We start from the raw sequence: 16,964 nt of genomic DNA, 5'->3' as shown, positions 1-16,964 counted from the left end.
CCTCAGCTGCAGGAGGGCTTTGGCTGGGAACCCTTCATCCTCCTCTTCTCTGACTACCAGAAAATGCCCAATGTCCCCAAGGACAACCCCTCCAAGATGAACCTGTGGGCAGAGAAGTTCTCTCGGCAGGTGAACAAGAATCTGGCTCCTTTCTTTCTGGCCTGGGGCTGGCCCATCAAGGATGAAGTCTCCTTGAAACTGGCTTCTCTACCAAACTGGGAGGAGAACCCAATGAAGCTACATGGACCTGGGAAGAAATAAAGTCTGGGCACTTCGTCTTCAAAACTAATCCAACAGCCACTTACCTTTCTTTTAAGCTGTACCAGAGTTTCCATTGGTCTAGCAGGTATACTTAATGGTGCCTCAGTGCAGGGGGCTGTTCTAGATGATATCTCGAGGTCCCTTCCAGCCTGACATTTCTATGATCATGCCAACACACTGATTCTGATTTTATATCCACAACCTCTATTCTTCACTGAACAGTGGGATATGGACTTACTATTTCCCTATCTTTGCCCTGAATTCCATAGCTTGTTGCTCTCTGCGTGAAATCCCCTCCCTTCCCCCGTGCAGAGGGTCAGCAAAGGTCTATGTGAGATCCAAATTTCATGTAAACCTTGAGAACTTACTTAGTGCATAGGGCTTGTGCTGACCCTCTGCCTAGGGGGGAATTTCATCCCTAGCCTGTCAGTTTGACCATGTCATCTTCTCTTTGCATCCCTCTCTTGGCTCCTATCACATCAAACAGAAGCCTCTGGTCTTTATTTTCAAGGCCCTTCCTGGCCTAGCCCCACCCTACCTATCATCTCTCATTCGCTATCGAAATGTTGACTCCCATCTTTGATTGGCCCATGTTTCCAGCCTCCCTCATCCCCTTGTTAAATTTTCAAACAAGCACCTTTGTGCTTTTTCCCATGCTGCCCCTCATGCTTGGGAGGAACTCTCCATAAACATCCACAGAGCTACCACCTCCTCCTCCTTCAAAACCCTCCTTAAACCTCTCTTTTGCCATGATACCTACACAAAACTTGCCAGTGTAGTAGGCTGTTGTGGTGTGCTGCGATCACACACTATCATACTGACCAATGCTGTTTCACTGTTGCCTTGTACTCTCCCATCGGCTTGTCTGTGCCCATCTGTTGTCTCTTGTCTCATACTTGGGGCAGGTCTATACTACAGTGGGAATCGACGCTCTGAGATCGATCCACAGGCAGTCGATTTAGCGGGTCTAGTAAAGACCCGCCAAATTGACTGTAGACCTCTCTCCAGTTGACCCCTGTACTTACCTAACTCTTCTTGTCGGGGGTAAAGTCGACAGGAGATTTTCTCCCATCAACCACCCCCCCCCCAGCTGCCCATGGTGTAGACCCTGTGGTAACTCGACCTAAGGTACGTCGACTCCAGCTACGTCATTCACATAGCTGGAGTTGCGTAGCGTAGGTTGACTTACCACGGTAGTGTAGACATAGTCCCTGGCCCAAAGAGCTTACACTCTAAGGCTATCTTTTTTTCTTCTGTGTTTGTACAGCTCCTAGCACAATGAGGTTTTGGTCCTTAACTAGAGCTATGGACTAGGGGGCCTACATGCTCTGGTAATATAAATAATGAGCAATAAATAATACACAATAGTGATGAAAGGCCACCCAGTGGCAGCAGAGCGTAAAGGAATGAAAGTGTTGTAATTAGATGACTGAACAGGTGCGTTGTGGAAGTGGCTGTGGCCGTAGTTAGGATATTTAATGAGAGTGAGCTATGGTCTGACCCTATCTGACAGGGAAATGGGATACTAGATGGTCCTGTGGTCCTTTCTGGAGTGCAGGAAATGGTATAACAAGCTAGATGAATCAGTGATTTAATCCTGTGTATCAGACGGCTGGACTAGAGAGGACAGAGGCCTGATTTGGATAAGGAGGAGGTTAGGCACTGGACAATGAAAGGGAACAATGCTGTTCTGGTACGCTAGAATCAAGCAGAGCAAGAGCTGGCACACCAGTGTGGATGGAATAATGATTGAATATAGTATTACTTAAATGAAACTCCTCTGCTAGAGAGTGAATAAATTATTTCCTTGAGGAAATGCAATTTCTTTGCATGGTATTTTGAGAAACAAAGAATGCTACTGGATATTAATTTAGGGTCACAGTCAGTTTTTCTCCAGGGCAGAAGTCAGGAGAGATTCTCCTCCTCTTTGTAGTCTCTCTGGATGGAAACAGGCGTGGGTGAGGGGGAAGCGGTGTGATTTCCTCATAGGTGCGCCTCTTGTAAAATCTTATCACCAGCAACTTTAAATAAGGCCCTCCGGCATTTACTGTTTACAAGTTACAGCATCACTTTCAATGACCAGCCTTTTAATTAGACCCAAAGAGATTTTTTTCAAGGTTGCCTTCTGAGCCGTTCACTGCTGCGTGTTTGAACCAAGACATTGGTGTTTAGAACAGCAGTAACTCAGGGCCTACCAAAGTCAATGGAAATATTCCAATAGAGCCTGTGAAATAGACTTGAATGGGATCCGCAGAGCTGAAACAATTCAGAGGCAGCCAGTCATGAAGCATCGCACCTCTTTCTTATTCCCTTGCACTCTTCTCTCTTCTTGTCACAGTTTCATAGAATTAATTCTCATCCCCTTTCCTTCTGCTTACTGTAGTTAACATCTGCAATTTGTATTTAACTTTTCAGGAGTTTTCCCCTTTTATTTCCTCTTTGTTGTTTTATTAAACTCAGTCTCTCCCCATTCAATCAGATAGTCAGAGTCACTGCTCTCTGTGTATGTGTTACTTCTTTATATTGTTTTTATTGCATTCAAGGTAAACAGAAAGAAGATAGTTTTATGGGAACTGGAGAGTATTAAGTGTTAGAGAACACAAGTAAAATAAAATCTGTATTATGGGTCTGGTTTTTTTTTTTTTTTTTTTTTTTTACTGATTTATCCACAGTGATAAAGGGGCATTGTCAGGCATTATTTAGGTTCTAAATCTAGGATTTCTTAATCAAAGGTATATCATTTATTACAGGGAATGTCAACCTTAATTTCAGCCCTCTTGTTCACATGCATTGTGACACTGTCTTTAATTACATGATCACATACAATTTTTTCCACAGGACTCTGACCTCATTCAGGACAGGACAGATGCACCAATAAGTCTGGCTTTTCCTGTCTTTGGAGTGCTTGACTTTGCCACCTCAGTAACGTTTTTTTAGCATTTTTGTATGTTTTTATGTACACATCTCCCCTGCACCACACGCACCTATGACAACATAATATTGATGGCAAGAGTACATTTTCTATAACTACTGTATTTTTAAAAATATGAATGACAAGCAATTAAAAACAAAACAATTAAAGGAAATTTGCAAGGGCACTCAGGGCTAGATCCACAAAGAGACTTGGGCACCTAAGTTCCCCGTTAGGTGAGATCCTCAAAGCCCCTGCTTAGCAGCCACCTAACTCTGTTGGTACCTATGTTTCTGACAGTACGTACAAAATTGATTCCTCCTGATGCTACCAAGTTGCTCAGTGCCCTTGTTCAAGCTTAAGCCTGGGTGGGCTTCACAAAGCAGGAGAGAGTGTGTCCCCGGTGGTGGGCATTTGCCTGGGATATGCGATCCCCATGTTCAAATCCCCATGCTGCCTAGTTTGGTGCAAGGGCTCATACCCAGCTCTCCAGCCTCCAAAAAGATTTGACCTGGGCTGTTTCTCTCTCTCTCTTTTTGGCAAGACTGGGTTGACCTGGTTTAGGCACTTAACTCCAGGAGAGGGTTCATGGCTGTGAATCTAACTACCTTTGAGGGGTGGAGCTTAGGCCTCAGCATTTCCTATTGGCTAATGTAGCTTGCTGGCTCTGTGAATCCCTTTCTTAGGTGCCTCTCTCTCTCCATACAATGCATGGGGAGCCTCAAGAGCCGATTCACAAAGTTTCTTAGGTGCCTAACTCCACATTTGGGCTGTGAATTCCACTGGGTGACATGTTGCCTAGGAGTTAGGTGTTGCAACACCTAAGTTCCCTTTGTGAATATAACCCTCAATGCCTTGTTATTAAGCCTCAGGAGGGAGCATGGATTTACAATGAACAGATCTTGCCCGAAAAACTAGTTTTTGCATTTTGTGACAGGATTACAAAGTGAGTGGAGGAAGGGAATGTGCTAGATGTCCTGAGTATGGATTTTAGGAAAGCTTTTGATGGTGTCTCATGAAATCTCATTCTCTAAAGGAATCCAAATTGTCTTGGATATAAATATTGGTGTGTGCGGATTTAAGCCCAGCTCAAGGATTGAACCCTAAACAAGGAAAGGGTAATGATAAATGACAAACTATTGTGGGCCTGACTGAATTCCTCCTGAAGTCAATAGAAGGACTCCCCTTGACTTCACTGGGCTTTGGATCAGGCCCTGAGTTTGGAATAGTGTGTAGCAGAGAACCATAGGGTACATTATTAGGTCTAGCCTTCATTAGTTATCTGGAGTGGGGAGTAAACAGTGGGCTAATTGCAAACCCCAGTGAGGACAGGAAAATAACACAAAGAGACCTCAGTGGGATTTGAGGTCATGTGCTTGAAGTTAGGTTTGTGCTTTGCTGGACTGGGGCCATAATCTGTAGTTACTGTTCTCTCCCCTCCAGTGTTTTAACGTGATGTGCCTCAGTGAGCACCAGGAATCCCCACCCACACTTTTTGACCAGAGCCTACTTTGTCCCAATCTGAGAGGACATTTAAAAGTCCACAGTGTGAGTAGTCATATAAGAACCCATTGATTTACACAGTTTTTTAATACCAGCCTCAGCAGCAAGTTAATTGCTTCCTTTTTCTGCCCTTGATTAGTACAGCTGGACTGGGATGGCTATGACCTGTGGCTCACAGCCTGGAGGCCAACAACCAGAAGACAAGCATGCAGAATCCTTTGTGTCTTTACGCTGTGCAGCCCTGGTTCAGTGTGCTGTTCTTACAACACAGCAGCCCCCACTCTGGTTTCTGCCAGCCTTGGTTACTACATGCAAAGGTGACTCCCAGCACACTCCCAAATTTCCCCAAAGCCACCTGCCCTGAAGTGTCCAGCCCTCTCCTTCATTCGCTCCTTCTGCTGTTTACTCATCCGTACACTTTCCTTTACTCTATCTCCTTCCCAAAATAAAAAAAGAAAATAATAAAACCGTAACCTTTCTTTGGACTGTTCCCAGCCTCCACACTTGTAAATCCCTGACAGGTGTTTTACCAGAGCTTGAGGTATAAACCTCAGTTAAAATAGCAGGCTGTGTGTCAGTCCTGGTTAGACTACGCCAATGTCACATTTTGAGGTGCAATCCAGACCAGCGAGGGGTTGTGGCACCTCCTGCTTTGTAACCCTGAGTACCTTAAATGCTCTGCTGCTGTGGCTCACCACCTGGACACTGACAGCCAGCAGACAAGTAGGCACTGAGTGTCTGTTTACTTTTGCAGCTCTGGTATGGCACTCTGACCCCAGCACTGTGCCTACATCCCCACCTGAAGAAGAGCTCTGTGTAAGCTCAAAAGCTTGTCTCTGTCACCAAAAAAAGTTGGTCCAGTAAAAGATATTACCTCACCCACCTTGTCTCTCTCATCTCCTGAGATCAACATGGCTACAACAACTGTTAAAGTGCAGTCATTCAAAGGCTAATGCTGAGAACTGGCCCATGGAGAATTGCTGAATGATTAGATGGTGTCAAACAGAAGGTGTTGCCTTAGGGCCTTGGGGAAGCTGCCCCTTTTTTCCCCCCTCAGCGGCCCTGCCGTATCGGCTTACTTTCACTTCTGGCTCAGAGCATGCCTAATCCCCACCCCCAAAAGACTGCCAGCGGAAGAGCTGCCCCCCTGTACTCCCATAGCCTGATGAGTTAGCACACTCATTTAGGATTTTAGAGATCCATGTTCAAATCCTCACTCTTCCTGATTCAGTATAGGGACTTAAGTCCAGGTGCCCCATCGCCCACGTGAGCTCTCTAACCAGTGGACTATTGGTTTACAGGGGATGCTCCCTTTTTGGATTTTCTTGAGAAAGGGCTCATCTGGCTTAGGTGCCTAACTACTGGAGAGTGTTTGCAGCTGTGAAATTTTCCATGGGATGGGAATTTTGGTTCCCACATAGTGTTTTTTTTAACTCAAGCAGTAAATGCTTGTACGTTTAGAACTATAGTTCTGGGCTTCAGATCTCTCTGTCAGTCAGAGTGGTGTATTACATGGACACCTGGTGAGGGTATAAAGTCTGCTAAAGTCAAGCCCACTTCCTGTCCCCATCAGTCCTTCTCTTCTCTTTCTGTCAGGATTGAACACCTTTAGCTGAGCCTGAGGACTAGCCAACCCAGCCTCTGGGCAGATTCATGAGCTCAGCTGGGTTGTGGTAGCCAGGAGGCCAGCTTTCAAGTTCAGCAACAGCAGGTTATTGGCTGCTCAGTGCTTTAGCCTGCAGCTGTGACTGTGCTTGTCCCTGCCCTGCTTCAGTTCTGGCTTTGTTCCTGTCCTGCTCCTGCCTTACTCCTGGTTTCTGACTCTGGGCCTCAGTGTTGGCTCTTGTTTCTGGCTACCTCAGCCTGGTTCTAACCATTGAGCTGGACTCCTGGCACCTGGGCATGACATTAATGCTCTGTAAGCATGATACAGTCTGCACAAAACTCATATGCCCTTGTAGTATGAAAAGTAACCGATGTCCTAGTACATCTGCTGCTGTTGGATGGGGAGGGTGGGAGGGGGAGGCCACTGAGACTGGGGCAGAGACAATGTGGCCGTTGCCAGTGATTGGGTTCAGTGATGGTCTGGGCTTCAGGACATGTTGGGGTCCTAGGTTCAGGTATAGTTGCCTTAAGAGATAATCTGGCAGTGGGAGAATTCTAGCCTTTAATACTGTGATAGTAAATGCAATGTGCTTTCTAAATATTCAGGACTCTGAAACTAATTTTTTATCCCCCACACTTTTTCACAAAAATGTTGTGAACTTGTAGGTTTTTTTACTTGAAAGCATATGAAATTTTTTAATTTTGTGATTTGATGTGAAAAGATAGGCCTTTGTCTAAATTAAGCTATGAATTTTAAATTTGTAAATCTGGACATTTCTGATCAAAACAAAGACCACTTTTAAGGGAAGATGGAACCATTTTCACTCCAATCTGTCCTGTTTTGACCAAACCATTGCTTCCCCAAAAAACTCAGAAGGTTTCTTATTCAGCTGAACCAGTTTCATTAAATTAAAATGCCATGTGAAATCTTAGATTTGGAGGTTTTGAGTTTCTTTGACTATTGCTCCACTTGTCATCCATATTTTTCCAATGAGCATTCAGAAACATTCCGACTATTGAAGAAATTTATTATTCTGATTGCTGGGAGACACCACCTTTCTGATGAATATGAGAGCTTGCAGCGTTTAATGGTCTTTCTGTATTTCAGGCCAAATTCCAACAGAGGCATGCACATACTGGTGTCCCTGTGCACATACAATTATCTTTTTGCGTACATGGCCTTTTCTGCACCCATTAACTTTAAGCACCTTTGGTTTTCTTATTGCTTGTTATATTGAGAGATTGCTCAGCTGCCATAACAAACACACTGTCTATCCCACATCTGGTTACATTACAGAATCAGAACTTGTGGTAGTGCTTAACAACGCAGCGTGGGATGTTTATCTGCTCTGCCCTTCATGGTTTCATTTTCTGTCTGTTCTACGTTTAGGGAAGCAAAGAGCAGCAGCTCCTGCAGTCTGACCCAAGCAAGCAAACACATGCAGATTTGTATGCAGCATTAATGAGGGATTTACTGGTCTTCTTTGTTGTGGTTCATCTTTTCTTTGGTTTACCCTTCTGCGCAGGGCATGCATTATGCAATGCAATTGAGGTCATCTTGATCGTTTTATTAATAGTAATAAATAATTCAGTGCTCACCAACAGAGCCCACATCTCCCAAGGCCAGAGCCCTGTCCATTAGAGCAGCTACAATCTGCCACCTGCTTTTAGTACTGAACTTCAAGCCGATGTTCTCAAGGGACCAACTCTAGGAGTGAGCTGGGAGGTCAGACTCCATGGCACATTCAGTCTCTGCTGAGACTGCCCACAAGAGGCCACCTGTGATGTCTGTTTTGGTGATATGCACCCTTGTCCCACTATGAAATGGATTTAGATCAACTCTTCATTTCACAAAGGTCACAATGAACAAATATCAGATGGAAATACCTTTCCCTTGCTGCCCAGGTGAGCTGGATTTGAACTCATGGCCTAGAGAGGAAAAACTTCCTATCAAAATCTAGCTCTGTAGGTATTTATTTGTCTCCCTCACTGCAGCATCTTGCACCTTCTCACTATTTAAAAAGAGAAATAACCATCACTGAGCACCCGTGTGTTTCTTTAAAACACATTAATTTCTCAGATACTAAAGTGAGAGGTGACCTAATGCCCAATATGGAGTGCTAGTCTCCTGAGTCCTCTAGCCCTGCCTTTCAGATGCTTTGATTAAAAGTAATAGTGGTTTTTTTTCAGGTGGTATCTGCCTGCCTACATACTAAGGTACTACTCAACATAAGGGAAGCAGACTCTGACCCTAAATCATTCTGCTGATTATGCAAATGTATCTTTTGTTTTCAGACCCTGCCCTTTGGGCATTCAGCAGTAGAGCCTCCTGCATCCAGCCCCCCCAGGAGAAAAGGGAGATCCTGCCAACAGAGTTCCCTCCCCAAGCCAAGGGGAACAGAATGGCCCTATCTATTCCCTCCCCTTCCTGATGCTTTGTAACATGGAAGTTGGGGACAACCCTTGTGCTCCCTGATATCACAGATCCACTCTCTAGGCACATACATGAATGCACATGTGCACACACATGTAACTCTGACAGACCCCACTTGTCAGCAGGTGGGATTCACCCTGGGACCTCTGAAGTTTAGTGCATGAGCCTCAAGCCAACTGGCTGTTAGCTAAAGGCTGTAGAGCAAACTCATTAATCTCTCTCAGTGGTCTCGGTGCCACTAGATGGGACAGAACACCATACCCAGGAGGTGTGTGGGTTACCTACTTCCCCTAGCTGAGGAAGCATGTCCTGAACTTCAGAGACTTTCCGGTTGAAATCCCGGACGAGCCCCCACTTGTAACGCCAACAGATCCTGCTCGTCGGCAGGCAGGATTGAACCACACACACACACACGTTTGCATGGCTGGCTATGGGCCTGCTTGGGACATGGATTCCTTTCAGCTACATGCACTTCCTTGTCCCCCTTCTCTTCCTCATGCCGTGTCCCATCACATAAGATAATAGGTGGAAACTCCACCACATAGAATGTCAGGGTTGGAAGCAGTGATGGGCTGCCAAAATCTTAACAACTGGTTCCTTCCTCACCCTACGAGGGGGTTGTGGGCCCCCCCCCGGGACCCCTGCCCCATCCACCCCCCTCCCCTGTCCCCTGACTGCCCCCGGAACCAGGCAGGAGGGTCTCGTGGGCCACCGTAGTGGGTGCCCACTCCACCCCGCCCCTAAGAGCCAGAGGGACCTGTCGGGGGGTGAGGTGGGGAGTCCCGGAGGTGCTTACCTGGGGCGGCTCCCAGGAAGCATCCGGCAGGTCCCTCTGGCTCCTAGGGGCGGGGTAGTGTAGCTGGGGGGGGCGGGGATCAGGGGGAGCGGCCACTCCCCCCACTCATCACATCAAAAATGGTGCCTTAGGCACCGACTCCATGGGTGCTCTGGGGCTGGAGCACCCATGGGGAAAATTTGGTGGGTGCAGAGCACCCACTGTCAGCTCCCCATGCCTGGCCTCAGCTCACCTCCGCTCGGCCTCCGCCTCCTCCCCTGAACGCACCGCCCCGCTCTGCTTCTCCGCCCGCCCGCTCCCCCCGAATCAGCTGTTTGTGCGGGAAGCCGGGGAGGGCAGAGAAGCAAGCGGCGGCTTCGTGCTCAGGCCCAGGGAGGTGGAGGTGAGCTGGGGCGGGGAGCGGTTCCCCTGTGGCCCCCCCTCCCCCCCGCCGGGTTACCTGCTGCGGCACGGGCGGCCCTTCTCGCGCCCCCCTGCCCCAGCTCACCTCCTCTCCACCTCCATGGGCCTGAGTGCGAAGCTGCCGCTTGCTTCTCAGCCCTCCCAGGCTTCCTGCATGAACAGCTCATTCGCGGGAAACCAGGGGCGGAGAAGCAGAGCGGGGCGGAGGGTAACTCAAGGGCGGAGGCGGAGCGGAGGTGAGCTTGGGACGGGGACGAGGGGAGATGCCAGTGGATGCTCTGCACCCACCAAATTTTTCCTGTGGGTGCTCCAGCCCCGGAGCACCCAAGAAGTCGGTGCCTAAGGCGCCACTTTTGGCGGGTTGTTAAATTTAGAAGCCCTTTTAGAACCGGTTGTCCCACGAGGGACAACCGGATCTAAAAAGGCTTCTAAATTTAACAACCAGTTCCAGCTCACCACTGGTTGGAAGGGACCTCAGGAGGTCATCTAGTCCAACCCCCTGCTCAAAGCAGGACCAATCCCCCATTTTTGGCCCAGCTCCCTAAATGGCCCCCTCAAGGATTGAACTCACAACCCTGGGTTTAGGAGGCTAATGTGCTAACCACTGAGCCCCATCTTTATTGACCCTTCGTGAATCCAGAGCAAAGGTGCTTGATCACTTTACAGGTAAAACAACTGCCTCACACACTCAGCCTGGGATCTGAGAGTCAAGCTGGGCTTTTTCCTTCTCACCCATCATCAGCAGTAATCAAGAGTCCACAGGTAAATTCTACCTTCAGTGACCCCATGGAGCCCAGCTGTAGTCAGTACGGAGGACACACGTGTACATGAGGCTGGAATTTGACCCTGCGGTCGGAGCTTACAGCAGCTAGTGACTCTGCTCATGAGTCACAAGGAAGAAGAGACTCCTGCTCCCTCTCGTGGAGCTGTGTTGGCTCAGCAGGGTGAACAGGAGTAAGAGCGGTGTCATTACAATAAGCAGATTGGCCTCTGGTTATGCTCCAGGAGCAGATTTGCTGAGTAAAAAGGTGCTATTTTTGCAGTCACTTTTCAGGGCAAAACCACACTTCAAGTGAGTGTACAGCCGAGGAGTGGTGCTTGTTGGGGACCCCACACAGCAGCAGTACAAGGGTCTCTCAAACAGCACCTTTCACCAGCGTGCTCCACATCACAGCTGAAGGGATCATCTATGGGGTTAACAGGGTATCCATGCTCATTCGGTGCTTGGCCTCTAATGAGGCTGCCTTTTTATGGAAGCTACTCAGATACCATGGTGATGGGAGACTTTATAAAAATCTAGATGTATAAATAAGCTGGATAGCCAGACAGACTGTGGATTAAATCACATGCTTCAGAGTATGATGGAATAGGAAATAAGTCACACAGTTGTGCAGTGATATCCTTGCCTGTGTATGTGAGAATTTCCTTCCTGATACCAGCTAGTGGTCAGTTTATGCTATGCACCATGGCAGTTGATAGCCCTCATCATTTTAACATTGCTAATATCACTGCAGATGCTGTTCCTAATATTAACACTAGCTAGGGTAATATTCAAATGTTTTAAAAAGAGATCAAGGTATTTGTCTCAGTTATATCCTGAAACAGTGAATCATAGAAGTTAATTATACGTCGGACAAAGAAATACACGACTGAGTATTACTTCCACCCTTTAGGAAGAGGCAGAGGAGAGGCAGTGTTGCCTAGTGGATAGATCCCTGGACTAAGGCTCAGAAGACCTTGATTCTATTCCCAGCTCTGCTGCTGGGTGACCTTCGGGAAGTCACTTCCCCTCTCTGCACCTCAGTTTCCCCATCTGTAAAATGGGGATAATGACATTGAGTTTCTTTGTGAAGTGCTTTGAGATCTACTGATGGAAAGGGCAAGATAGTAGCTAGGTATTATTATTTGATTATAAATCACTCTCAATGACAAGGATGTCTCTGGTTTTTCCAGGCATGGATTAAATAGTAAAAATGATTTAGAGGGTCTTCTGAAAGGAATGACTGAATTAAAGGTGGAAGAAAGCAATGTCCCCTCTCACCTGCTGATCCATGGATCTTTAGCATTCCCTGTCAGATTAGATGACTCCCACCAGTCATTTCTTGCAGCTGCTCACTATGGAAGGGGTCGTGCTGTGGTAGCCAGTCACAAAAAACAGCTCTATGCACCAGCAATGAAAACTTTTATCCTCAACGCTATCCACTGGCTGGAAGCAGGAAAGGGAGGGAAAGTTGGCCTTGGAAACAACATGCAAAACCTTTGCCCTCTGCTAAGTCAGGAGAAGATCTTGTGTGAGCTAGCAGACCTGGAGGACAACCTGTGTGTGTATTGCTGCACAGCCAATAGTGACAGAGGGGCAGAAAAGATGCAGGAGTTTGTTGCAGAAGGAGGTAGACTGCTGATCAGGGGACAGGCCTGGTCATGGGCTACAGGCAATACTGGCCATCATGCCATTGCTGAGTATCCCAGCAACCAAATATTGAACAAGTTTGGAATTGCAATCCTGGAGAAAATCCTTGTGGTATTGAAATACCCGGCTGTATGCTTTGAAGATGCTTCCTCCCATTACCACTTTCGCTGGGCACTCTTTCAATTTCAGCAATACCTTAAGAAAAAAGAGGCTCTAAAACCCCATCTTCCTCATGGATCAAGAAGCTGGGGGAGGATTCGACAGCATTCATAAAGATCCCAGCTCAGGACTCTCCACCTTTATTCTCCATTCAGAAGGAGCCAGCTGAGCTGGTCCTGGCTGGTGGAGTCCCCCATGTCAGTGCAGAAAACCCCATCAAAGGCAAGTCTGAGGAAGCAGTTTTAATCCACTTAGCTGCAGAGCTGTACAATATCTTCCCTGAATTCCAAAAATAAGCACCTCCCCTGAGTCAAAATCCTTTAGAAACTCCCCTGGCCTATCCTGTGACTGTTTAGATAGATGGAAGAAATGAAGGTAGGACACATCTTTCTTTCTTTGTATTTCATCAGATTGCCTCTGCAGTGCCTCTGGATGGAGTTGGGTGCTTTGGCTGGCATGCTCAGCACCTGCTCTAGGGACATAAGGCCCGGTTGAGATGTCTCAGGTTGGGCACTGAGGCACCCCAAATCACTGGTCACTTTTGAAGATTTAGGCCTGGACTCTTTTCTGCCTTCTGCATCACAGACAGATTTGTTATTTCAGTTCTAACTGCAGAGCCACCTGGTCTGCAAATTATGCCATTAGTTACACCTGTGCAAACCCTGAAAGCAACAGGGTCGCACGGGTGTTGAGGGTGTAATTTGAAGAGCCCGTGTACAGTTTTCATTCTCTCATAACTCAAAAGAGGCAAAAGGGATTTTGCTCAAACATATCAGAAAAATTCAACTTCAACCATAGACCACGCTTGGAAAGTTTCACCCACCCAAAGTAAAAGCTTCAGAAAAATAAGCGCATGCAAATTCCGTAAATCTGGATGGAAACTGTTATTCATCCTTAACTCTGAAGGTCATGACCCCTATCATATGATCTACCTGTGTTTCTGTCATGTCAGCTGCTGTGATTTCTTACAGGCATGGCGGCGTGGAGAAGCACTGGACTCTATATTCCTTCAGGAAAAACAGCCACTCTGCTATTCCCCTCCACTGCCATCAGGGCTAATCTGATGGTGAGTACTTTCCATTGCTCTGAATTACAATCAGACAAACCATTCTCATTTCCTTGTGTAACCCATAGACCTCCTGGGTGTGGTATTCTGTCCCATCTAGTGGCACTGAGACCACTTAGGGAGAGAAAATGAGTCTGCTCCACAGCCTTAGCTACCAGGCAGCTGGCTTTTAGCTCATGCGGTAAAGGCCCATGCACTAAACTCCAGAGATCCCAGGTTTGATCCTGCTCACCGACGACTGGGGTCTGTTGGCGTTACACTTGCACTTTGTCTTTTGCTGTACTGACACCAGATACATGAGCAATTGCTTCTCCATGTTTATGCCATCAAAATCCTGGAAGGTGGCTCTGTCCATTGCCTGAGGCCACACTGCCGTGCTTCTTCCTCTCAAAAGTTACTCCACCAAAATATGCAAACCCAGCACATCATCTATGATCTCCTTCATCTGCTCTAGACTACTCCCACCAGGCCACATAGATCTGGCACTTCACTTCTGACCAAGTCTTTCCTCCTCTTCAGGCTGCTTTCTCTGCAGAAACTCCTGTGCCTCTATGAATGGAAGAGATGTAGCCACCACTGCCAGTCATAAATCTATAGCCTCCCCCTCACATTTGAAAATGTCTATCTCTGTCTTTTGCTTCCATCCTCCCTTATCTCCAGGCCTCCTAATTCTAATAATTTGTTTTCCTTCAGGATTTATTGGACTTTGTTATTAGGACATAAGAGTAACTGCACCAGACTCAATCCATGTTCCACCTAGTCTAACGCTCTCCGATAGTGGCCCATACCGAAGGTGGCCCATGGTAAAGGGAAAGGTATAAAACCCACATAATCCTATACTGTGGCAGGCAATTCCATTCCTTTAAGGGGACAGCAATAGGAGGAACTATGGAACAGATTGTGCCTGTCCCTGAGTGGATGTACAAGGAGCCTTCCCAGTCCACTCTGACAATCACAATCACATTCCTTGCACACCAGGTGACAGCATAGTCACAAGGTGGGAATACTGTGGTTCTGAAGAAAAAAAGATCATGGATCGCATAATATTTGATCCCGTGTTCTCTTAGGCCTTGGGGATTTGCCCCAATTTCAGCCATCAATGGCCAGTCCTCGAGGTTGCATACTCCTAGTGTAGATAGGGTAATCTGCGGCAGATTTTGCAGTCATTTGCCCTGGTGCAGTTTACCCCTGTTTCCAGCAGGGGTAAGCTCCACTGGTCCAAATAGTGGCTTTGCCTATCCACATGAAGTGTTTGCATCAGTGCAGTGATGCCGGTGAGGGGGCACAGGTGGGGCAAATGACCACTGTAGACAAAAGCCTAGTCACATTGGAAGCACCCCCAAAGGGAAAAGCCTCCTGTAAATCAGCACAGGGAAGGAGGATTCTGCTTCCTCTGTGGCAACCTAGGTGGAATGTTCGGTTTAGACGCTTGGGGCTCAGTTCTGCCTTCAAACTCCTCCATGCTGCTCTCATCTGAGTCAACGTGAAGGGTCCTCGCCTATCCCAAGGCGTGACCGGGTCCTGTGCTGTGTAATATTGGCACTAGCCAATGGAAAGAAGAGTGTGTTGCTTATGGGAGCTGGGTAAATATATTAAGTTCAGGGCAGTGGCATATCTAGGATAGGAAAACTGGGTGGGCCCCGGCTTTTGGGTGGGCGGGCAATGACAGGGGGGCCGCCTCCCCTCACAGAGGGGATTATGATTTTGTGGGGTCCTGGGCCAGGACAAGTGGGGGTTCCTCCCCACTCCTTCTGCCTGCAGGACCCCCTCCTGCTGGAGAAATGCGGTCGGGGTGTGGGGGCTTGCCCCGCTTCCACCCCCACTCCTGCTGGAGAGCAGGATCCGTGAGTGGGGGCTTGCCCTGCTGCGCCCCACCAGCGCACCTGCCGGGGAGCAGGCTCAGGGCGTGATTTGCGTAGGCCTGGATGCTAAGTGGCATGGGCTGTGACCCACCCAGACCCACCCCTGTCTACACCCCTGGTTCAGGGATGAACCATTCCAATCTGTTGCCTCTCTGGTGCCTTTAGCTGAACCCTAACTCCTCCAGGTGCAGACTGGCTGTCACTCTGATGACCTCGCGGATGCAGAGGAGCTGAAGCGCCCTCCTGTGGTCATACAGAAGTTTAACATTGAAACTGCAAAGATGGAAGTCCCTAGTCTGTGGGGTGGCCTCATCTACGTCCTAGTGACAGAGAAATGAACACTGGGCCAAATATCTGTCACCACAGAAGGGGCTATGCGGGTTCCTTTTTCCGGGCTTGATAAGTGGACACTATCCCTAACTGAAGACCAAAGAATAAAGACATATTTCCATGCTGCTGACTTGGCCACATTTTCCTGCATTTTCCATGGTCACATGTTATATCGCCTGCAGCTGGAGACAGCATAGTCCTAGGGATAAATGTTGCACCAGGGGAATTGCCCATAAACTCATTGCAGAAAGTGTTCTTTTCCTAGCCTGGAGTTCTATTTTATCAGTCTGTCTATCCCCAACCTCTGTGACATCATTACCATCTGCGTATCTGAGCTTCCTAGCCTCATTTGAAGTGGCTTGGTATTAAAAATGTTTCCACTCTTCAGCAAAACAGTGGGTGTCATACACGAGGGTGTCATTGGAGCTAATCAGTCCCCAGCACGTTTTATAATACATCTCCACGAAGTCTACCAGTTGGTGTGATAGAAACAAACCTATCCAGAGGGACTGTGAAGTTAGGATGATTCTATTGGGTGGGTTTTGGTGGAGCCGTCCTTCTTTTATTTATGTATAAAAAATCTTTTCAGCCAATGACATTTGGCTTTAAATGCTGAATTAGGGGAAACCAGCATATCTGCCTGGCAGGACACCGCCCGTCACTACCCTGCTCCCTGGGCTGAACTGGCTAGTTGGAACATCATCCTGACAGTGCCTGCTGCTGACACCCGCAATATAGAGAACCAAGAGACTCTGCTTTTCCTCTGGGAGCAGATCTTGACAGCTGTGGCCAAACTGGCAGTCAAACCAGCAACTTTTCCCAGGCCAGAGAGGATTGTGGCAGATGTTCAAATAGCTACTGGCAAGAATAATAATCATAACATTTTACCTTTCTCTAGGATCACTATTTCTCAAGGGACCCTAGTGCATTAAAGTTACAACCAGATCTTGCAAATCCTTATTTATGTGCATCATTCCATTGACTTCAGAGGACTAGCCATGTGAGTAAGGATTACTTGTGTGACTCAGATTTTCCTCTATACATCTCACATCACCTGATACTGAAATGCAGCCAGCTCAGGGGAAGAATACAGTAGTTTTTTAGAGAGAGAGACTGGCAGGCAGATGTAGGATAACAGGTAACCTATGCATCATTGCACCTACTGCTGTGGGAGTGAACCATGGTGAATGGGGACGGAAAGAATAGAGCTGGTCCACTGGGACCT

At 47.4% G+C, this 16,964-nt stretch overlaps 1 protein-coding gene and 1 pseudogene across 4 annotated transcripts in view; both read left to right on the top strand.

Moving 5' to 3' along the window:
• LOC102945933 (TRPM8 channel-associated factor 2) overlaps positions 1-2,888 on the top strand; it is a 31,254-nt gene extending 28,366 nt beyond the window's left edge. For all 4 annotated transcript variants that reach the window (XM_043525558.1, XM_027818057.3, XM_007055678.4 and 1 more), the window contains exon 8: positions 7-2,888. In XM_043525558.1, the coding sequence (XP_043381493.1) occupies positions 7-261 (255 nt within the window). In that variant the 3' untranslated portion in view covers positions 262-2,888. The remainder of the gene's footprint in view (positions 1-6) is intronic.
• A 5,254-nt stretch (positions 2,889-8,142) lies between these two features.
• LOC114018430 lies at positions 8,143-16,671 on the top strand (annotated as a pseudogene).
• The last annotated feature ends 293 nt before the right edge of the window (positions 16,672-16,964 follow it).

Source organism: Chelonia mydas, chromosome 1, assembly GCF_015237465.2.
Source record: "Chelonia mydas isolate rCheMyd1 chromosome 1, rCheMyd1.pri.v2, whole genome shotgun sequence".
NCBI classification, from domain to species: Eukaryota; Metazoa; Chordata; order Testudines; family Cheloniidae; genus Chelonia; species Chelonia mydas.
The sequence above is the reverse complement of the archived record's forward strand: the minus strand, read 5'-3'. Positions and strand labels throughout refer to the sequence as shown.